At 40.4% G+C, this 23,668-nt stretch overlaps 1 protein-coding gene and 1 long non-coding RNA gene across 2 annotated transcripts in view; one reads left to right on the forward strand and one right to left on the reverse strand.

The window, feature by feature from the left end:
- Positions 1-23,668, reverse strand: part of LOC137972478 (tetratricopeptide repeat protein 28-like) — a 71,944-nt gene that overhangs the window by 12,389 nt on the left and 35,887 nt on the right. The window contains exon 6 of the mRNA XM_068819234.1: positions 18,484-21,764. Coding sequence (XP_068675335.1) covers positions 18,484-21,730 — 3,247 coding nt within the window. The 5' untranslated portion in view covers positions 21,731-21,764. The remainder of the gene's footprint in view (positions 1-18,483; positions 21,765-23,668) is intronic.
- On the forward strand, positions 4,267-14,487 carry LOC137972480 (uncharacterized). Its single transcript, XR_011117133.1, has 3 exons — positions 4,267-4,387; positions 9,561-9,618; positions 13,816-14,487. It is a non-coding gene; the product is annotated as an uncharacterized lncRNA (long non-coding RNA).

Genomic DNA, 23,668 nt, shown 5'->3' on the forward strand with positions numbered 1-23,668 from the left:
GGCTCTAAAATATAAATTTAAAAAAAAGAGTGCAACCTCTTAATTAAGCAGGAATAATGAATCCCGCCGTTAATGAACCGATGCGATGCTGGTAAATTGTTTGCGTGCGTGCGTAAGTCACAACTGAATGACCGTTATCATTTCAGAAAATAAACATGAAAGGAATGCTCTTCTAACTTAATCCAAAGTACGGAGAAAACAACATGATCCAATTAAAAACTGAGTAACTATTTCGAAACTGCTGAATACCCTGTCACTTTCACGGTTAGCATTAGGCGGTGTTCTCTGATTGAAAAACGTGTCAGAATACTATAGATGTTATTTTTATGCAAATAATTTGCGCAGTATTGAGCAGTTAAGGCTAAAATAAAATCAAAACTGGTTTATCACACATAAATTACTGGTTCTTATTATTAAGAATTGAATACAACGAGCGACTTACCACTGTAGCTCGAAATGAATGCTGGTTAACGTGACGTCAAGAAATGGCTTCCTCAACGAGAAGAAATATCTGCAATTATGATGTGGTTACAACATTATACAGCCTCTCCATAAAATAGTCCTATAAGAAATTGGTTGAGCTCATTTATAATTAAGCCCAGGCATATCACAAAGTGAAGAGAGTAGCAAGTCGTAAGTGTTGTTAGGAGAAACATTTGAATCACAAATGAAACATAAAAAAGAACAGGTCATTTCATACTCGATCAAACTGTGCAAATTTAATGAGGCAGTTCAACACACACCGAGATCAAATGACTGTTATCCAAAAAGTTGATTGCTCCATTGTTTTGAAATGCTAATGGTTTAGTTCCCGTGAGGTTGACGTTTAATAACGAAAGGTTTTGAAAAACATTTCAGAATAAAAAGTAGCGACATAAAAGCACGGGGTCGGTACATTTCGCTGACCCCCAGTTCATGGACTACCACGATGGACTACCGAAATGGACTACCTAAATGGACTGCTAAATGGACTACCTAAATGGACTGCTAAATGGGCTACCAAAATGGACTACCCTAAATTACCTACCTTGAAAAATAAAAAGATTACTAAAGCTTGGTTGTTTCGATCACTTGCAGCTGTAATCAGGAATCGCACCGGTCTCACTTCACATATATGAAGTAAGTTCTACACTTCGATTCATTTCGTTGTTTAAGACTTTCAATGACATTTTTGGAAGAAGGAAGAGAGCGAGTTCGATCTCGGATCGCTTGCGTCGAAGCATTCCCAGATGACCACTAGTCTACTGAGTCAAGCGATCATGCTTCCCGCTAATTTTAAAGTATTTACATGAGATAACGTTTACAATATGTTGAAAGCTAACCAAATAAAAATGGGTGCGTAGACTTAAATCTTTAGAACAACATCGTCAAAAAATGAGTGTTTAGACTTAATTTTGCGGATCAGCGCTGGTTGAAATGAGTGCTCAGACGCGAATACTATCGATGTGTATTTTACATCATGTAATTATTGTGAAATGTCTACAATCATTCTCTCTGTGCCAACATCCAATCACAGCCCGGTGCAATTCCTGTATTTAGCCGCAAATGTTTTGATCGATCTCCGCCATGTTTTCTTGGTAGGTACGTTATGTATGGGGACACATTATGTACCGATAGTCGCCCATCACTCTCTATTAAGGAGGTACGTTATGTATGGGGACACACTATGTACCGATAGTCGCCCATCACTCTCTATCAATTCTCCCCAACATTGACCCACAGTTCTTAGTACTGAGCAACCGTCCCTAGCAATGATCAACCTTCCCTAGCAATGATCATTTATCCCTAGCAATGATCTTTTGTCCCTACTAGTGATCGACAGTCCCTAGCCATGATCAATTGTCCCTAGCAATGATCGACTGTCCCTAGTAGTGATTGACTGTCCCTAGCAATGACCATCTCTCCCTAGCACTGATCAACTGTCCCTAACACTGATCGACTGTCCCTAGTAGTGATTGACTGTCCCTAGCACTGATCGACTGTCCCTAGCACTCAACATCTGTCCCTAATTTTTAGACTGTGGCCATTTGTTGCCATGCTGGTGTCATTAACTTTCACCAGTCATTGTTACCATATTTGGAAAGTCACGTGACCAGAACACAAAAACCCTAAAAACTCAAACAGGTTACATCTTTCTCTGATGATACCAAAGCCAACGGCTGGATTGCATTCACATACAAAATCTGTAGTACTTATAGGATTTCTTGAATTCATTTTACTGACAAACCTATGATGTCACAAAAATTCTATAATGACAAGACAGCTTTGTTAATAACATGAATTTTAACACAAACGATGCTTCCAACAGAATTTGAATTCGACGGAATGTATCCTAACTATTGCTGTAATTTCATTAGGGTTATGTGTAATCTGTGTGAGTTTTTAGGGTTTTGTTTCCGGGTCATGTGACTTCTCAAATCTGTTAGTGATTGCAAAATGTATCAGCAAATTTCATTAGAAAAAAAAATGACCTAAAATGGAACGAAAGGAAGTAAGGCGGCCCAAGATACGATGGATTGAAGTCGTCCAGAGTAACCGTTGTGTAGTTAGGTGTCTTCCCCCTTAAAGCAGACCCATAGGCAGGATTTTGTTGGGGAGATGAGTATGAATACAGGGAGCAGCGGGATGCAGCCATAGAAAAACAATTTTATACCCAGTCCGCAGTAGGGCGCATTTGGTTCGCAGTCTGTGTTTTTATAACCAGAGTCCATGTTTTATACCCAGTCTGTAATACTTAATCTGCGTTTTAAACACAAACGGTAGTCCGCAGTATGAGTTTTATACTGACCGTCAATTGCAGTAGACTAGATATTTATAGGGACAGATGATCAGGGATGCTAGGGACGGTTGATCAGTCCAAAGGGACAGATGATCAGTGTTAAGGACACATGTAGTTGATCACTGCTATAGGGACAGAGATCTGTGCTAGGGACAAATGATCAGAGCTAAGGACAGTTGATCAGTGCTAGGGACAGTTGATCAGTCCTAGGGACAGAGATCAGTCCTAGGGACAGTCGATCAGTGATAGGGACAGTCGATCACTACTAGGGACAGTCGATCATTGCTAGGTACAGTCGATCATTGCTAGGGACAATTGATCATTTCTAGGGACAGTCGATCACTAGTAGGGACAAAAGATCATTGCTAGGGACGTCTGCTCAGTGCTAAGGTTGGAGAGAATTGATAGAGAGTGATGGGCGACTATCGGTACATAATGTGTCCTCATACATAACGTACCTACCAAGAAAAGATGGCGGAGATCGATCAAAACAACCAAGCTTTAGTAATCTTTTTATTTTTCAAGGTAGGTAATTTAGGGTAGTCCATTTCGGTAGTCCATTTAGCAGTCCATTTAGGTAGTCCATTTCGGTAGTCCATCGTGGTAGTCCATGGACTTGGGGTCAGCGAAATGTACCGACCCTAAAAACATGACATTTCGGCGACGACATGTCACCATTATCAAATGCAAATTATTGTAAGTTAGGGAGCGTTATATATAGGATAGAGAGTGCTAAAATACATTAGAATAAATGAGCCAGGGATAAACAAAAGAATGAACAAAATTTAAATAAACAGTTTCGCTGGAATGGAGTCATTTTGAGTGTTCAGAGTCGGTCTCTTTTTCCTTGTTAAAAGAATCTCATAAATAAGGCCCTCAAACTTTCCACGGCATTTCTTTAAGGTGGTAAATTCCTCGTGAAGACTATTGGATCTTTGGTTTTGTTTGCCCTTCAGGTGTTTAACCGATGACGGAATATTTATGCTCCTCAATGCGCAGGTAAACCAACAATGCGTCGTGTATGAATTTCAATGTAATTCGCGTGATTCGAATTATAAAGGCTACACGAGCCGTCATCTCCACCTGCGTTTTTAACCAATCATATTCTTGCTTTGTGGCGTTGTGGTTGCATTGCCGTAACCGTCGTCTTAGCTTAAACTCCTTAAGGCCGGGACACACTGGGCGATAAGTCGCTGCGACACGTCGCGGGGACAAGTCGCTGCAACAATTCTCCTTGTGTGACACGCTTAATTTTATGAAAATCATTGTCGCTGCGGCAGAATTTTGTCGCCGCGATCAGTTGCACGAATTCAAACTTTGAATTCGTGCGACTAATCGCAGCGACAAAATTAGCGAAAGTAGCGTTGTCGCACTGTGTGTGCACTTCCGGCAACAAGTCGCTGCGACAAAATATAAATGAACCAATGAGAGAGCATCATATGGTCAGCCATATGCACCGAGCAGGCGTCGTGTCGCAGCGACTTGTTTTGCAAGTAGTACACACGGAGCAACCTGTCGCAGAGACCTGTCGCTGCGACTTGTCGTCTAATGTGTCCCGGCCTTTAATAAAAGGGTCAACAGGGAGTTTAAGCAAAGAAGACGGCAAAGGTAACGAAAAGTTCATTCCAAATTATAACTTAGCGCTATCGCAAGTATTTCGCGATTATTGCTTCTTGTTTACATTGTACAATACGGGCGAACTATCCTGTAACTGGATGGATACGAACGGTTTTAAGCAAAAGGTTCATTGTTATATTATCACGTTGGTTGCAATCACACTTGAGCGAAACACTGTGTAATGACAAGTGTTGACACTACTCTAGTGTCAACTCTCGAATGCGACCACAACCGTTGTCGTCAAAACATAAAATGTGGTGATTTCACGTTGTCGTTTTGTGGAGTACGGCAAAGAAATGCACGGAAATTCGTGTTGCACGTGCAGCACGAGTATTTTTTCCGGTTTTTAAAAAATAATATTCGTGCTTTGTGGCGTTGTCGTTGCTGTAGCCGTCGTCTTTGCTTAAACACGAGTAACAGAAACCGTTTTCTCATGCCACCGCGACCGAAGGTGAATTCAAGATGGCGTCAGTATTGTAACTTTCGTTTGTATTTGCGTCCCAGGCTTGAGGGAATTATTTTGACGATCGTCTTGACTTGAACCATTGTAAGCTGCTTATGATGACAGAAGGTGCTGACCTAAGTTAACCATAAACCGCTTTTCTATCATGTAAAGTCATAATTTCATAGTAGAACAAACTGTGCAAATCAATGACGCTGATCAACACGGAAAGAGATCAAGTGATTGTTACCCAAATAGTTAATCGTTCCATTGCTAAGAACTACTGATGTCTTATTCCTATGACGTTCAGGACGTTAAGCAAACGAAAATAATCAGTCTTACCCTTGCTTAGCTTCAAAGGGACTGTGTTACGAGTTTTATAATTAGCCAAATTTAGCCACGGTGACTTGGTTACCAAATCGAGCGAGACGTAAAAATACATTGTACCTACTTAAAACATTGAAGGAACATTTGAATAAAACATCAAATACAAATTAAAGGAGACAGGGCAAGGGCAAAACTGAAGATTAAAATGAATTGGAATTTGGGTTTTAAAATTGTTTAACCCATTGCAACAGCTTTTCATGGTTTATCTTTGTTGTATGTAACTTAAATTCTGCATGCTCGACAGACATTTTTTGTCACGAATTCTTATTTATTCTTACTTATCATTTGCTTCGTAACTCCCTCCATTTTGAATCTCAGCCGATAAGAAAACTAAAACTTTCTCCATTCAGGAAAAAATCATAATACATCATTTCCTTACTTTCTCGATGTACAAGGAAAGAATAGAGGGTAGTAGAGGTCGATCCAAGCACAAACAAATAATTATTTATTACACCCTAGCACCAAGCTAATATTACTAATTACCTTGCAATGTTCCTCTTTACAACCAGTTGAGCAGGAATAATGAACACCACTGCAAATAAGTTGAGGAATAAGCGGTGGTTGTTTTTGCGTGCGTGCGTCAGTCACAACTGAATGGGTAGTATCGAAAACGAGGAACTAATTATAAACAGGAAGCACCCAAAAGATCGAAAACGAAAGACCCTAAGTCGAAAACGAAGCACTCAAAACTAGAAAGCGAAGCACCACAGGTCGAAAACAAAGCACTTACTTACAACTCGAAAACGAAGCGCCCTATTTTCCATTGGAAAATCGCTTTGACCACAGCAATCCAAAGCTTTGGGTAGTACAAGAGAAACGATTCTTGCCCTTGATGGCGGTGAACATGCCATAGGGGTGTTGTTGTTGTTGTTTTTTTTTTCGTTCTAAAGCCTTTGTTAGCATGTATCACAAAAATTCTTATTCATAAACATGAATACTATGGGGTCCAACAGGTCGCGCTTTGTTAAGTTTTTCCCTTTCAATTTTCATTGACATTTGTATTGCCAAGTATCTTTTTACTATAAGGGAAGCTCGGTTAAAAAAAAACTATGACACTACCGTTTTGGCATGAGAAATTTTCATTTTCGGTCTCCTTCTGCGGCTCAAAAATGTCTGCTGCTCCCTAATATGATTTAATTCATGCAACAACAAAAAAAAAAAAAAAAATAGATAATCGGAGTTGCCATCGCATGAGTCATATATTCATAAGATAAGGCGAGAAGGACCAGTATTGGTCGAAACTGATGTTTTTCCAGGTTTTGGAAAGGCCAATTATACATCTTTGACCGATCCTTCAACCTGGCAAAAAAAATCCATCAAAACCGGCAGAAACACGAGTACAGTGCATTACGTTAAAAAACAATTGCATTACGCCTTGCCTACAATGAAGATGATTATAATGAAAACGCAACGAAACTTGAGGTGTGTCAATCACCGAAACGCACGATTCTCTGTTTTCTTGTTCTTCTCTTTTACTTGCGCTTGCAAATAGGGAATAGGGATTTAAGAAACGACGACGGCTACGACTACGACAACACCACAAGGCAATAATATCACTGGTTAAAATAGCAAGTACGTTTGCGGTCCTCTGCATAACGACGACGTGAAATCACCGTATTTGAACTTTTGACGACAACGTGAGCATGCGACAGAGAATCTTTCATTCTCTATTTTAACTTTGAAACCGCTCGTACCGATTTATTTTTAGGATACTTTGCCCACATTGTACGACGCGAACTAGAGTGAATAATCGCGAAAGACTTACTAAAGAGCCAAGTTATATTTTGAGGTGACGTTTTCGTCGACCGTTGCCGTTGTAGATCTTAAATTCTCTAATTTAAGAAATGACAACGGCAACATCAATCAAAACATCACTACAAAATATAACTGACTTAGCGCTATCACAAGTATTTCGCCATTCTTCCGTCTTATTCACATTGCTCACTATCCTGTAACTGTTTTAAAACGAACGGTTTTAAAGTATTGTCGTTGCCGTAACCATCGTCTTAGCTTAAACTCCCTAATAAAAGGGTCAACAGGGAGTTTAAGCAAAGACGACGGCAAAGGCAACGAAAACGTCATATGATTCCAAAATATAACTTAGCGCTATCGCAAATATTTCGCGATTATTCCGTCTTATTCACATTGCACGATACGGGCATTACTAAACACAGGAACGGAACGGAATATACCGGAATAAACCGGAATATGCCGGAATGAACAAGAATGGTACTGGAATATACCAAAACGAACCGGAATGAGATGGAATGTACTGGAATAAACCGGAATATGCCGGAACAAAGCGGAATGACTCTGGAATAAAACCGAATGGCGCCGGCATGGGACAGTTTAAACAAGAATTGTACCGGAATATACCGGAACGAGGCGGAATGACAATAGAATAAGGCAGAATAATCCAGAAGGACACCAGAATCAAGCGGATTAGCGTGGACCGGAATAACAAGGAACAAAAAGTAATTTTTTTCATTCTAGACTGTGAACGAATAAGTGTTGCAGAATAGAGAGACTGACAAAAAAAATCGGTTTATATTAAAGGGGAACTAACAAGACTTGGAACGAGTCACGATATGTTCTCACAATTCTTCATGTAAATATATTATCAACGATCGATCTTTTTTCTGTGCTTCTGACTTCTTTCTTCAAACAAGGAAACTCTGCGTTCAGGTTCGATGGCATTATTGCCAACAATCGGGAAGAGAAAAAGAGTCTTCCAGAAGTTTGCGCGAATCTATTTCCGTATATCTCCACCACGTGTGGGCACAGGCAGCCCAGACTCGGAGGGTAGAAAAGTATTAGTATTTGTATGGGAATCTCGATAAGAAACTGAAAAAAATATTTACACGCAAAAGTTCTCAACAAAAAAGCCGTACTTTATTGTTGTGGTGACTTTCTCGCTTTTTGTGTGGTTATTTGCCTGATTGAATGCGATTTAAGCGACTTCTCAAATTCCCGGGTTGTCACTTGTACTTAAATAAAGGAAAGGCTGGAAAGTAATTTCTAGCTTACCCGACATCTCGCCGATAAAATCACACTTCTCCGGCATCAGTCACGCCTAAACTCCGGCGATAGCCAAACGGATAAATTTACTTCTCTTTGACCTAGTTTCAAGTTCCAGCGAGCATCCATTGCTGAGAAAAAGCGAAAAATATTCAAATATTCAAAATCCTTCGAGGCTCGCTTGCAACGAATTTTGACACGGCGGTTTAACCGTTCACTTGAGCCTCGATACAGTGAGAGCAAATAAGTGAACGGTTGAACCGCCGTGTCAAAACTCGTTGCAAGCGAGCCTCGAAGGATTTTGAATATTTAAATATTTTTCGCTTTTTCTCACCAATGGAGATACTCGCTGGAACTTGAAACTTTCTCCAAGGGACACTGACTGCCTCAAATGGCTATTTTGGCGTCCTAATTTATCATTTTCTAATCAGTAAGCGAAGAAAGAGGTACTGAACATTTAAAATTTCAGTTCCCTAATGAGCTATCTCTGAAAATTCTAACCCGATGTACCAGATCATTTCTGAGCAATGTTCCTTTGAAAATTTGACATTTTACATAGAACTTATGGGATTATTACGTCAGCAAACATTCCCTTATATTTAGCCCTACTCTGACAAAAATTATTGAAAATGTCTTTCAGACAGCGTGATTATTTGAAAGACGATATCTAATTGGTCCTTTTTCTTTTTTTTTTCGGGAGTGGACTACGAGGTTCTGGGAACAGCAGATAAAAATAAATGTGGTGGCATGGGCGCAATCTAAAAAGAAATTTGAACTAATTTAAGTGCCCCTGCGACCAAAAAATCAATTGTTATTTTTCTTTGGATTTCAAAACTTTGTCAACTAATCACTAAGCGAACAAAGTAATTTTTCAAGTCTTGGTTTAAAAAGCGCACCTGTTTATTTTAACTGGAATTGTCCTATTTAATGGTTCGCCACTACTAAGCTTTAAGATCTTGAGAGAGAGCTTGATCGAGGAGAAAATGACGTCAAAGACCGCAGAATTTATTATGAGGCACGGGAGTTTTGGGCTTTCAGACTTTAAAACTCGCATTTTGCATATATAATAAGCTGCATTCACATGCTGAAATTTTAAGCCAGTGATCCTTTGACATCACTTTTCCCTGGATCCAACCCTCTGCTTTCCAATCGGTCAGTTTTGAACGTGAGTAATGGCGGACCGTGAAGTCCAAAACTTAACTCAAAGTTAACTGCCTTTGAATAAAAATCAAAGCTAAACAATTTGGCCCGTCAGATGTTAGACAAACACACTTTCAAAGTCTGAAGAAAAAAAGGAAGTGTATTTTTTAATCACAGACTTGAGGCACGTATTTACCTAATATGCTGCTGGTGATGGTTTCTGCTACTACACAAGGTTAGTTTCGTTTTATTCAGGTTTCTTCTTGTAAACGAGCTCTCTAAGTAAATTGCCTCTCTGACATCCATCATACTTAACTTAATTTACGACGTATGCGAGGAGACCTCCGTTACACCATGGAAGCTCCAAGCTTCTTCAAGATTTCCTCGTCACCTTTTTATTCATATTTTTATGCCACAAATATCACATCATTGTCCTGTAATTTTAAATTTAACCTGCCTCGTGATTTTTGCTGTTGTAGCCGTATAGAACTCATGTTTACTATGTTATCTATGTATTGTAATTACAGCTCTTTCGAAGTTACTCTTGATACAAAATGGTATAAACATCTTGCTACGCAAATGCTGCGACATCTACTTTCCCTAATGATTTATCTTTCTGTAAATCGCGTGTTTTGTACACAAAACAACTCTCTCTGTATTTATAAATTCTTTTAACAAACCGGTTGTGTAATTAACCCTAAGTGTTAATTTGATGCGTATTTTCTTCATACTGATCTCTGTATTTGAATGTGACGAAATTAATTAAAATAAATAAAACTTAGAAAAATGGTCTGAACTATCTACAATTAGGAGCTCACACAATTATACAATTAATTAAAAATCACGACAAAACACGTAATTTCATAATTAATAGACAAAAAATAAGCGGGAGAGCTTTATTGGCCACTTTGAGGTTGCGTGGGAGAGTGGGCCGAGAGTCTGATTGAATTGCATTGTGGAACTGTTTTGGGGACAAGCCGTTGTTTATGCAGTCGTTTCATCTGCAAAGTAAAAAGAATTTCGTATATTCTTGTACGATAACGATTACCTTAGGGGGATAAATCCTTTTATTAAATTCTCAACCTCGGATAATGCAATTCTCGTGCTCTGATTGGTTCACTCAATCTCGGTTATCAGCTCATATACGTTAGTTTGACCATATATGGTAAATGATTGCGCTAAACGTTGCTAAGGTAAAATTTTTTATGCCAGAAATCGAAATTTCTCTTGGTATAAAGCACAAGAAAAACGTTTTTGGGGAAAGTTTGGATCAATTTCGAAGCTTAGAAGTAAGCAAAAAGGTAAGAAATGTTTTTGAGATGAGCCTGCGTCTGTCTCACCACGAGGTATTACACAACATCGCATCTTCATCAAGTTTTTTCGATTTCGGATTTTCTCCCTTTTTTCGCTCGTATTTCATACTTCCAAACTTTCGGAGTTTAAGGAATTTAATAAAACAATTATTCCATTCGCGCTCGTTGGATATGAGACTGGTTATAGCCAACTCGGCGCTACGCGCCTCGTTGGCTATTTACCATCTCATATCCAACGCGCGCTCATGGAATAATTGTTAAATAACTTACGTTGTTAGCAAATAAACGTCGTAAGTACAATAATCACACTAACCTTTTGATCACATCTTCTCGATTTCCGGACAATTTTGCACCTTGGCAACAGAATCATCCTTTTAAAATTGGCATTATACAATATTCTGGTGCTTTAGGAAGCTCAGCTCCTGGTATATCGCTTCCTCGCAACTTAAATTCTTGCTCCACGCATGCAATGATGAAAATGAGTCTCCCAAAACAGTCTCACAGTGCAATTCAACGAGGCTCACGACCTGGTCTCCCGTAAAATTTCAAAGTGGCCAATGGGCATTGAAAAGCCCATAAAGGTGCTGAGACACGAGATGTTGCAGGGACAAACCCCCCGCAGCGACAAAAAGCTTGTGTAGTGCATACTGAGGCGACATGTAGCAGGGACGAGTAGCGGGACATGTATAAGGGACGGGTAGCGGGTCATGTATCAGGGATGGGTAGCGGGACATGAAGCAGAGACAAAATCACAACATGTGCACACACATGAAAATGTTGCGGGTACATGTCCCAGGGATATGTTGCAGCGACATGTTCCCTCGTGTGAGCTGATACTTTTATAATTGTTGCAACACCAATTTTGGGGTGATTTTGTTCCCGTGACGTGTCCCATGAAGTTTTACATGGTGAACTTATCCCTGGGACATGTACCCGCAAGATTTTCAGGGGTGTGCACATGTTGTGATTTTGTCCCTGCTACATGTCCCCACTTCACTTCCCTGCTACAAGTCGCCTCAGTGTGTACTACACATAGACCTTTTCGCAGATACGGCGGCCATTTTCATTTCTATTGTTTCAACAGACATTATGGGATTGTCATGGGGCAAATTAATATGTATTTGCCCCCTGGGCATCCCATAATAGCTATTTGAAACAATAGAAATCAAAATGGCCGCAGTATCAGCAAAAAGGTCTATGACCCCTCGTGTCTCAGCACCTTAAGGGTTGCACGCGAATATTTTCTTACTTGTGAAATGAAACAATAGATCGCGATTGTTATGTTAATTACGTGGGCGTGGAGTTGTCCCATAGGAGTTTGAAAATATTCAGCATTGAATTTAGCCTTGAAGTTAGAGCTTTTGTAGAAGAAACATGGCTGGTTGGTTTCGCTCTCCAAAGAGTAAACAAGAAGAGACCTGTCTAGTGTCGAACGCCACCCCGAAAGCAACACAATACAATACTAAATGGGGTAGAAAAATCTTCGTGGAATGGCAGCAGCGACGGCAAAATAAATGTGCAATGTCAGAACTTGTTGAAGTGGCCGGCCTCAAATGCGAAGATGTTCTGCAAGATCTAACCGCTCAACCCACAAAAGCACAGGTCGCCAAATACGCTAAACGTTTGGTTGAGCAAGTTCCTTTGTGAAGTAGCCAAGCAAAATGGAGAGCGTTATCCGCCCAATAGACCTCTTTACAGTTGTGTGCTTAGTTACCTGGCCTTTAAATGAAAGTGAGGCTGGGGTTGACCTTATTATGGTACAGATCCCCTTCTTTTCTTATGTTAATGATGTTGTTGTCATGCTAATTAGTAAGAATTCACATAAGAAAAGCAGTCAGGTTTCTATCAAAACAAGGTCAACTTTAGCCTCACGTTCATAAGAAAAGCAGTCAGGTTTCTATCAAAACAAGGTCAACTCCAGCCTCACTTTCATTCAAAGGCCAGATAACTAAGCACACAACTGTAAAATGGACTATTCGCTTTATTTTTTAATAGAGTGTTTTCACTCACGTGACCAGCAGCCATATTGAATTACTGAAACAAAGGAAAGTATTTGCATAAAAATAGAGTTCAATTCCCGGAGGATTAGTTTGGTACACCATCATGGCCGCCATTCCTTTGTTTTGGAACACCAACATGGCCGCCGTGACGTCATGTGAAAACGCTCTATTTGTGCGATTAACCGTCATTTGAGTGAGACGGGTGATTGATTAATAAACGTTCAAAGGGACTTAAGAATTCATCTACGACGTAGAGACATGAACCAGAACGCCTTCAGACAATAGTAAGTTTAACCACCGGCGAAACGGGAAGCCATTTTGATTTCCTCTGTTTGCTCAGGGGTTGGATACTAGCTTAGTAACTTGTTATTCACTTCTAACCAATCGGAATGCGCGGAAAGCTTTAATCACTTGTGTGGTATATACTAAACCTTAACATGTCCCACTCTTTGATGTATATATATATAACTCATCGACTCACTAATTTCAATATCTTGATAACGATGGCATGGAGTCATTGAAACCTCGCTCAACAATTTTGATACCGCTGATTTTTATTCTTAAGCTAAATTAACTACCGTAAGATTTGCGAGCTGACTCAGAGCTGACGTTTCGGGCGTTCGCACTTCGTCAGTTTGCTTCTGGATTACGTAATTCCGGGGTAGCAAATGACCTGGGCAACCTGCTCAGATATTGGAAATCAATGAAAGCGAGAAGATCGATTGCCTCGCTGTTTAAGGGGTTACGTCACGTTATTTTAGGGTGTTTAGGGAAAATATTTAGTCAATAGCGAGTTTAAAATTCGAAAATCATGTGGTAATGTGTAATTCCTTTACTGATAAAAATTATCGTTACATCACAAACAAGATGATTCTGAGAAAAAAAAACCTTTATCCAGGCGATTTTCCATACACTTGAAAACGTCTGGCCGACTTTTTTCAGGATTACCAAAATGCGGTCCGTTTCTATCTTATACATTTGTGCACATCCATGCTTCTCTTTCCTTTTGCTGTACTTTCTTTTAAGTTTTTCATTCTACTTTTTGGGCGTTTTTGGTTTTATGAAATTATATCATTTTGAGTGACATAGCCTCTTTAATAAGTAATTTTTCGTTTCCAGATGCTTTGAATAGAGAATCGGATGCGAGTAGCAATCCGGAGGTTGCGAATGGGAATTTCACGATCCTACTGTATAATTCAAGTATGCAGAGAGTGAGTAGACACCCACAGAGTGTGTCATATGAACATCAGAGTTCCTACGTATCCCGTCTCCGATATTGCCAATTGTGACATTTCGAGTTTGTGCGGACAAGCTAACATAGATTAACCCGAGCTATATAAGACAATTTCTTAAACTGTTCAGATAAATGCCACTACATCCCACAATTCACAATTTAAAATACGTATACATTTCTTTCACGTAATAACATCGAGTCCTTCCAAGGGAACACATAATTCCATGGCCAAAAAATTGACCCCCAGCTGTGTGGCTTCATGGCACAATTGCTAGAGCATCGCACCGGCATCGCAGAGGTGATGCATTAGGGTCAAATCCCGTTGAATCCATCTGAATTTTTAAGATGTCTATAAGAGACGATTGCTTAAATTGTGCACATAAGTGCAAGAATCACTTCTCCATTTCGTCTTTATCTTGCACTTCAAAATATACATTTCTTTCATCCATAGAGTCCTTTCACGGGAAGTCATGGACCCAACAAATTAGGGAGCTTTAGCAACGACGACGGGAACGGCAACGAGAACGTCATCTAAAAACATAAATTCGCGTTATTGCAATCACTTCGAAACTATTCCAAGCTTTTTGATATGACAAAGGTGTAGCAGTATGTCAGGAATGAAACCGTTATGAGCGGCGCTTAATTTAGGGGAGAAAATGATTATCCTCAAGTGCTGACGTCCTCCATAAAACCTCAAATTTGGCTATTTCACGTTGTTGTTTTGCTGACGACGGCAAGGAAATGGACAAACGTGAAAAACGCACGTGTAGAGCGTGAAAAGCTATTGTTTTTGCTCACTAAATATGCAAATTTGTGATGTTCTCGTTGCCGTCGCCGTTGTCGTTGCTAAAGCTTCCTATTGACCTGCTCTTAACGGTGTGACTTCATAGCTCAGTTGGTTCAGCATCATGAGACCAAATTGGCTAACTCAATGATGTACTCAAATCAAATCTTCCGGGGTTGACTCTCTGTGCGTTGTATTCACATGTCAATGATATGGAAATACCTGGAACAAAACCTTTTATTCCCAAAGGGTTTCAATTCGGTACAACATTGAGTTGGCCGATTTCGTCCACTGCACCAGCGAGGTATGGGTTCAAATCCCGTTGGAGCAATCTACATTTCTCGGTTGTCTATGATAGACAATTGCTTAAATTGTCCAGATAAGTGCAAAGATCACTTCTACATTTCGGTAGTGTAGTTTTATCCGACTTTAAAGATTGTATAAGCCAGTTCGGAGTTTCAAGAAACGAATGTACGCATCCCGACGCGTACATCCAAGCAAATAATTGTCTTTTTTGTCATGATAAGTGGCTGCAAGAATTTGCGTTAGAAATCTTTTGCTTGACTGTCCCAAGGAATTTTGTCCGCTGATAATTGTAGGTTTTTCCAGTGGAGAAGTCCGAAATTTTGTTCCGGGCATTTTCTTCTCTCTTCAAATCATTACCCCTTATTTCGGTCGCCATTAATTAGCTTATTTTCCAAAAGAACCTCTCTTCCCTAGCAGAATGACCACGTTTTTCATTGGCTGTTGTAGACTGAGTCTTTACTATCCGAGTTCGCCTGTGGAACTGTTGCCCTCGTTTGCTCTTGTTCAATTTCGCCCAACATAAAATAGAACCGAGAAATCGAGACACTTTACCGAGAAAACACATAACCTTAGCAAAAAACAAACTGTATATATTGTGGAATACGATTCTCCAATCATTGCGCGCAGGCTATTTGAGAGAATAAGACCACACTGCTTCGAGTAATAAATGATCGTTTTCAATCCTGAATCACAACGAAAACTCACGCGCGCAAACGATGATGAATGCAAATGTGTGCCACTATTTTCCATAACTTTGGAAGAAAATTATACGCTCGTTTTTATTCCATGGTGCGCGTGTGCCTTTTAAAAATTCTGTACTTGCTTACTAATAAGCCATTTCCGAGTTCATTTCCGCCTCCTCTTCAAGGCGAGAGAAGCTTTTTTGATGGTAATTTGTTCTACTTTACTAATTTTCATGAAAAAAACTCCGCACTTAGACTCGCTTTGAAGAGGAGCAAGACATAAACTCGGAAATGCCATAGTCAGACAGTCCTCGGGGATTCCAATTGCTTCATTGTTAAGAAAGGTAAACTCCGGTGACAACACATTTAAGATGACAAAATGTACCTTATACCAGATACCAGGTCAAATTGCCGTTATAGAGATGGATCGTATCGTGTGTTTCCACTCACGTGATCAGTAACCTTGACTTTCGACCGAAACAAAAAAAAAACGTTTGCATGATAAGAGAGCTCAATTCGCGGAGAATTAGTTGGAGACACCAACATGGTCGCCGTTCCTTTGTTTAGGGACACCAACATGGCCGCCGTGCGTCGCGTGAAAACACTCTCTAGCTGTGACCATCTACATCTTAACGAAAATCGTTGGCTTTCAGTTCTAGTTTTTTTCAACTACCTCGCAAATTTTCAACTTGTCGGTGGCTTAGAGCTGAAGCTACTTTTCAAAATGACAAGAGGACGTGTTCAAAAACAACTCCAACAGTCCCACGCAGACAGCGATTGACAAGTCTCTTTTTCTTATGGACATGACCTAGTTTCGACCCATCAAACTAATGGCACAACTTTAGTTGTCGGAAAAAAACGAATCACACACTTGCGAGACTACATGTATTCGTTTCTTGGATAATGACTGCATACGGGGTTGAGGGTGGCAAAAAGGATTTCCGTGACGCATGAGAGCCCTAAAATTATTAGCGTGATGCGTGATCGGACCCAAATTAGGCGCGGGATGCGTGATTGGACATAGCAGTGTGATGCGTGATCTATTATTGCGCAAAGGCATGACGCCTTAGTTACGCCTTACTCGAACACAACTACTGAAAATGTTGATGTGCGATCTAAGACGTCTACTTGACGAAAAGAACGCTGGATACAGTATATTACCGCTAATTCATTTCAGGCTGCAGTTGAGCTTCACTTACATGTATGTGATGCGTGATGGCTTAATTTTTCATTTCTGTGATGTGTGATGGCCCACCAAAAATTAGCGTGATGCGTGATAGATACGAGATAACATTCTCAGACTGTAGAAAGTTTAAACTTGCAATCCATACTAATTAAGAAACCAAGCAACACTTCAATTTCCTAGTTTAATTAGGTTCTGGAAGTTTCCCTCAGGAATCGCGTAAAGAAATCGCTTTAAGAAATCATCCAAATCTTAAAGTTACTTTGCTTATAAAACCTTTTTTCAGTCTTTAAGTTTTCAATGCATACTAATTAAAAATCAAACAACTTCTAGTCTCTTGTGTTTTTTAGATTCTGAAAGTTTGTCAAAGAGATCGCCCCTTTTTGAGATACCTCCGTGGCATAATCTCTGAAAATCAACATGTAAAACTTCGGAATCCCACTTGTTTGATTCTAGGCCCCATTTCTAGCAATGTTTCCCATTCATTACTTACATTTAAGGTATAATAATTAGAATACCATTATGTAATTTCTACTTTCCTATTTTAGTTGAGCCTTGAGACATTTGCCTAAAAAAACCCAGCCACTTTTTAAATTTTTGCTTTTGCCCGTCTTATAAAATCTCAGAAAATCCACACTTACAACACTTTTGAAAAGCTTGCAATTTTTGTTATTGCAGGCTTTTTATCTCGAATTTTTTCGTCACACAAAGGCCCAACACGTCTTAGGGCCTCCACAGACTAGACAAGTAATTGGTTAAAACTACCTTTTATCGCAAACAGAAAGTCATCGACAACTATGTCTGATGGAAGCAATCCACACACTGGAGTATTTCGCTGTCGATTACAAAATTATTCCCGGGAGAACTTGGAACTAACATTCACTGCGCATGTTCAAATACGATTGTTGTGGACAACTAAACTGCCTATCCCCACCCTGAGCTTCCATTGCATTTCTGCAAGTGGAAGGCTCAGTCTGCAGGAGCTTTCCAATCAACTCCACCATTTCTTTTGCGTACGGTGACTGTTCATAAATGGGTTTACCAAGGGGCCAAGTGGCTTTCTTCAACCACGGATCGCCCACAAGCAGCACTTCACTCTTACTGTTAAAATCGATAGGTGCACTAGTGATTAATTTTAAGGCGGTCAGTGAGGGAACAGTAGGGATCCTGACAGTGTCACTCAATGCAGAAAAAGGAGCCAAGCAAAATGGTCCATCAGGAACAAATATCAAGTCATGACCCTGGAGCAAGTCTGCAATGGGACCAATTAAAACATCATACAAGGGCTTCAAGCAGTTGACGGTGGAGCTCCTGCTCTGTTTAAAAGTAGTTTTCATAAGTGAGTAGGCACTTCCATTTTCGATTTCCGTTTCCCTAAAGTTTATCTCGGTCCCTCTTCTCAGCATCCTTTACTAATAGTGTTGCCTTCAAGTGCTGTAAAAACTGTTTGTGAAGGTTGATATTCTAATAGAGAAGAGATAGTCTCCTTTATTGTAACTCCTGAGGATGGTTCTCTATCAGCATGGTATTGCACTTACAAAGTGTCTGTCAAAGTCTGTGCTCTTCCTTGCTCAGCAGCATATTTTCATCAATCAACCCAGACTCTGATACGCATTGCCAAGATTGCAAAGGGCTCTTCCCTCCCCAGCCCTATTCCCTACTTCTTTAGCAATACTAACATTTTGGTTGTGGTACTCTAAGGCTTGCTTAAAATCACCAAGACTATGATACGCATTACTGAGATTGCAACAGGCTCTTCCCTCGCCGGCCCTATCCCCAATTTCTTTCGCAATACTGAGATGTTCTTTGTGGTACTCTATGGCTTGCTTAAAGTCACCCAGCCTATGATACGCATTGCCGAGATTGCCATAGGCACTTCCCTCCCCAGCCCTATCCCCTGCTTCTTTAGCAATACTAAGATGTTGGTTGTGGTACTCTATGGCTTGCTTAAAATCACCCAACCTCTTATACGCATTGCCGAGATTGCCATAGGCTCTTCCCTCCCCAGCCCCATCCCCTACTACTTTAGCAATACTAAGATGTTGGTTGTGGTACTCTATGGCTTGCTTAAAATCACCCAGACTATGATACGCATTGCCGAGATTGCCATAGGCACTTCCCTCCCCAGCCCTATCCCCTACTTCTTTAGCACTACTAAGATGTTGCTTGTGGTAATCTATGGCTTGCTTAAAATCACCCAACCTCTTATACGCATTGCCGAGATTGCCATAGGCTCTTCCCTTCCCAGCCCTATCCCCTACTACTTTAGCAATACTAAGATGTTGGGTGTGGTACACTATGGCTTGCTTAAAATCACCCAGACTATGATACGCATTGCCGAGATTGCCATAGGCACTTCCCTCCCCAGCCCTATCCCCTACTTCTTTAGCAATACTAAGATGTTGGTTGTGGTACTCTATGGCTTGCTTAAAATCACCCAGACTATGATACGCATTGCCGAGATTGCCATAGGCACTTCCCTCCCCAGCCCTATCCCCTACTTCTTTAGTAATACCAAGATGTTGGTTGTGGTACTCTATGGCTTGCTTAAAATCCCCCAACCTCTTATACGCATTGCCGAGATTCCCATAGGCTCTTCCCTCCTCAGCCCTATCCCCTACTTCTTTAGCAATACTAAGATGTTGGGTGTGGTACACTATTGCTTCCTTAAAATCACCCAGACTCTGATACGCATTGCCGAGATTGCCATAGGCTCTACCCTCTCCAGCCCTATCCCCTACTTCCTTAGCAATACTAAGAAGTTGGTTGTAGTACACTATGGCTTGCTTAAAATCACCCAGACTATGATACACATTGCCGAGATTGCAATAGGCACTTCCCTCCCCAGCCCTATCCCCTACTTCTTTAGCAATACTAAGATCTTGGTTGTGGTACTCTATGGCTTGCTTAAAATCACCCAACCTCTTATACGCATTGCCGAGATTGCCATAGGCTCTTCCCTTTCCAGCCCTATCCCCTACTTCTTTAGCAATACTAAGATGTTGGGTGTGGTACACTATGGCTTGCTTAAAATCACCCAGACTATGATACGCATTGCCGAGATTGCAATAAGCACTTCCCTCCCCAGCCCTTTTCCCTACTTCTTTAGCAATACTAAGATGTTGGTTGTGGTACTCTATGGCTTGCTTAAAATCACCCAGACTATGATACGCATTGCCGAGATTGCCATAGGCACTTCCCTCCCCAGCCCTATCCCCTACTTCTTCAGCAATACTAAGATGTTGGTTGTGGTACTCTATCGCTTGCTTAAAATCACCCAACCTCTTATACGCATTGCCGAGATTGCCATAGGCTCTTCCCTCCTCAGCCCTATCCCCTCCTTCTTTAGCAATACTAAGATGTTGGTTGTGGTATGCTATTGCTTGCTTAAAATCACCCAGACTATGATACGCATTGCCGAGATTGCCATAGGCTCTTCCCTCTCCAGCCCTATCCCCTACTTCTTTAGCAATACTAAGATGTTGGTTGTGGTACTCTATGGCTTGCTTAAAATCACCCAGACTATGATACGCATTGCCGAGATTGCCATAGGCACTTCCCTCCCCAGCCCTATCCCCTATTTCTTTAGCAATACTAAGATGTTGGTTGTGGTACTCTATTCCTTGCTTAAAATCACCCAACCTCCTATACGCATTGCCGAGATTGCCATACGCTCTTCCCTCCTCAGCCCTATCCCCTACTTCTTTAGCAATACTAAGATGTTGGGTGTGGTACACTATTGCTTGCTTAAAATCACCCAGACTATGATACGCATTGCCAAGATTGCCATAGGCTCTTCCCTCTCCAGCCCTATCCCCTACTTCTTTAGTAATACTAAGATGTTGGTTGTAGTACACTATGGCTTGCTTAAAATTACCCAGACTATGATAGGCATTGCCGAGATTGCCATAGGCTCTTCCCTCGCCGGCCATATCCCCTACTTCTTTAACAATAAAAAGACTTTGTTCGCGGTACTGTATAGCTCGCTTGAAATCACCTAGACTCTCGTAGGCATTGCCGAGATTGCAATAGGCTCTTCCCTCACCGGCCCTATCCCCTACTTCTTTAGCAGTACCAAGACTTTGTTGGTGGTACTCTAGGGCTTTTTTAAAATTTCCTAGACTGTTATAAGCACTGCCGAGATTGCCGTAGGCGATTCCCACTCCCGCCCTATCCCCTACTTCTTTTGCAATACTAAGATCTTGGTTGTGGTACTCTATGGCTCGCTTAAAATCGCCTATACTGTAATAGGCATTGCCGAGATTGCCATAGGCTCCTCCCTCCCCAGCCCTATCCCCTACTTCCTTCGCAATACTAAGATCTTGGTTGTGGTACTCTATGGCTTTTTTAAAATTACCGAGACTGTGATACGCATTGCCAAGATTGCCATAAGCTCTTCCTTCCCCAGTCCTATCCCCTACTTCTTTTGCAATACTGAGGTCTTGGTTGTGGTACTCTTTGGCTTGTTTAAAATTGCCCAAGCTATCATAAGCATTGCCGAGATTGCAATAGGCTTTTCCCTCCTCAGCCCTATCCCCTATGTCTTTTGCAATACTAAGATTTTGATTGTGGCACTCTACGGCTTGTTTAAAATTGCCGAGACAGTGATGGGCATTACCGAGATTGCCAAGGACTCTTCCTTCCTCGGCCCTGAAACCTATCTCCTTAAAAATGCCTAATGCTTCTGTGTAATTTCTTATGGCCTGTTTAAAATCAGCTATGCCATCAAAGTAGTTGCCCAGACTGAAACAAGCCAAACCCTCTTCTCGTCTGTTTCCCTCCTTTCTTGCAACGCTTAGCTCTTTCATGTGCTGCTCCAAAACGTCCAGCTTTCTATCCGCCATTCTTGATAATCAGAATCGGGAAGGTTTTGTGCACCTAGAAGATATATGAATAAAAACATAAAAAGTTGAATGCCATGACTGCAAATGCTATAAACAGCAAGGTTGTTTGAATGGTGAAGGAACTATTTTTTCTGGCAGTCTTTCAAAAATAAGTGCCCACTTTCTTTAGTTCATAAGGGTGACCAAAGCAATCATTTCGATATAAGGAGACATTACAGAATGAATAGGAATATAGCGTGTAACTGTGTTCGACGTATACTATTCATGTCGTCTTTCAGTTGCACGGGTTTTATGATATCCCATGGGTATATATCGATTCGAGGCCTTTTGACACCATCTTGGGCTGACTGACACTTATGTGATATGTAGTAAAAAGACATATGTCTCCTGAAGCCATAAATGGTCAGGATTCCATTAAATACGCGAGTATTCTGATTGAAAAAATCGGCCCGCAATGCGTACAAGTGTTGCTTACAGAATTAGCTGGTTTTATGGGAAGCTGACAAAGGGCACTTTACCTTCAACAAAAATCACTGGTACAAATTTTCGGAATTGTTTATTGTTCTTTTGCTTGTCCACATGAGCTCACGTTCAGTAGGGAGACTAACACCAACATCTCTCGTGAATGCAACTAGAAAGTTCCGGCAATGCTGGAAATTCCAGCAGAGATGTGTAATGAAAACGTATTCCCAAATTTTCGAAAAAATTCCCGGAACTTTGCCTGTTCCATTCAATTTTGGCCTGGAAATCTCCAAATTTTGGTTGAATGGAAAGCATCCAAATTCTTAGTATGTATGCCGTCAATTATCGAGTCAAGTGACAGTTAGATAGTTTTCCATTTAACAAATCGTAAGTGGTTCATCGTTGTCTGTACTCTTATTGACAATGATATTCATCATTACAGTGGTCAAAATGTTGTGCGCCTCGTGAGTCCGCAATAAATTTTGACCAGCTTTTCTTGTTTTCATATTCCCAGTCCAATATATGATTCATTTAATACATCACTTTGTTCATTGATTCATTCCTCACGGGAAAATTAGGACCCACAAATGACCAGCTCCCAAAGTCAGTGGCTTCATAGCTCAATTGGTTAGAGCGCCGCACCAGTATCGCGAGGTCACGGGTCCAAACCAATTATTATTACTATTATTATTAAAACTTCGTAGCAGCACGAAGTAAGATGTTGCTTTGATGATCCATACGATGTTTTTGAAATTCATTACAGAATGCCTGTTATATTGGTGAAACCAATAGACAGCGCCACTCGCCTCCGACAAACATTCCCACATCTTTAAGCACTTGAGAGGTTCTGAAAATTGTCGCTCCCTTTGTTCAGAAGACTGTTTTGAAATCCTCGATTCTGCTTCCACACGTTTCCAATTGAAAATTAAAGAAGCCATGCATATCCTTTGGGAGCAGCCATCTTTAAATTCCCAAGTCAAACATCTTAATTTATCCCTTTCATACTAATTAGTTTCTTTTCTTAGCTTAAATAGTTTGGTTTTTGTTTGGTTTGTTTCGTGGTTGTGTGTTTTTATTCTGTTCTCGCCTTCATCCTTAATTATTCATGTTATATCTCACTTTGTTACACTTTTCATTGCTCAACTTCAGTTTATTTCTCATTGTACAACTGACGATGGATGATGTTTCATCTGAAACATGTCTTGATTAAAGATGAATTTCAAAAACATCGTATGGATGATCAAAGCGATACTATTATTATTATTATTATTATTATTATTATCATTATCATCATCATGATCATCATTATTATTAATTTTTTTATTCATCGAATGAGTGTCATGAATGTCTAATAGCAGACTATACTTCACAGTTTAACGCATGTAGTCTTTGAAAACGGCGTTTACGTATCGTTTGAAATCTACAATACATCTTTCATGAAGTTCATTGCAGAAGTGACATCCAAGATTTTCTCTC

This window comes from Montipora foliosa, chromosome 10 (genome assembly GCF_036669935.1).
Source record: "Montipora foliosa isolate CH-2021 chromosome 10, ASM3666993v2, whole genome shotgun sequence".
Taxonomy (NCBI): Eukaryota; Metazoa; Cnidaria; class Anthozoa; order Scleractinia; family Acroporidae; genus Montipora; species Montipora foliosa.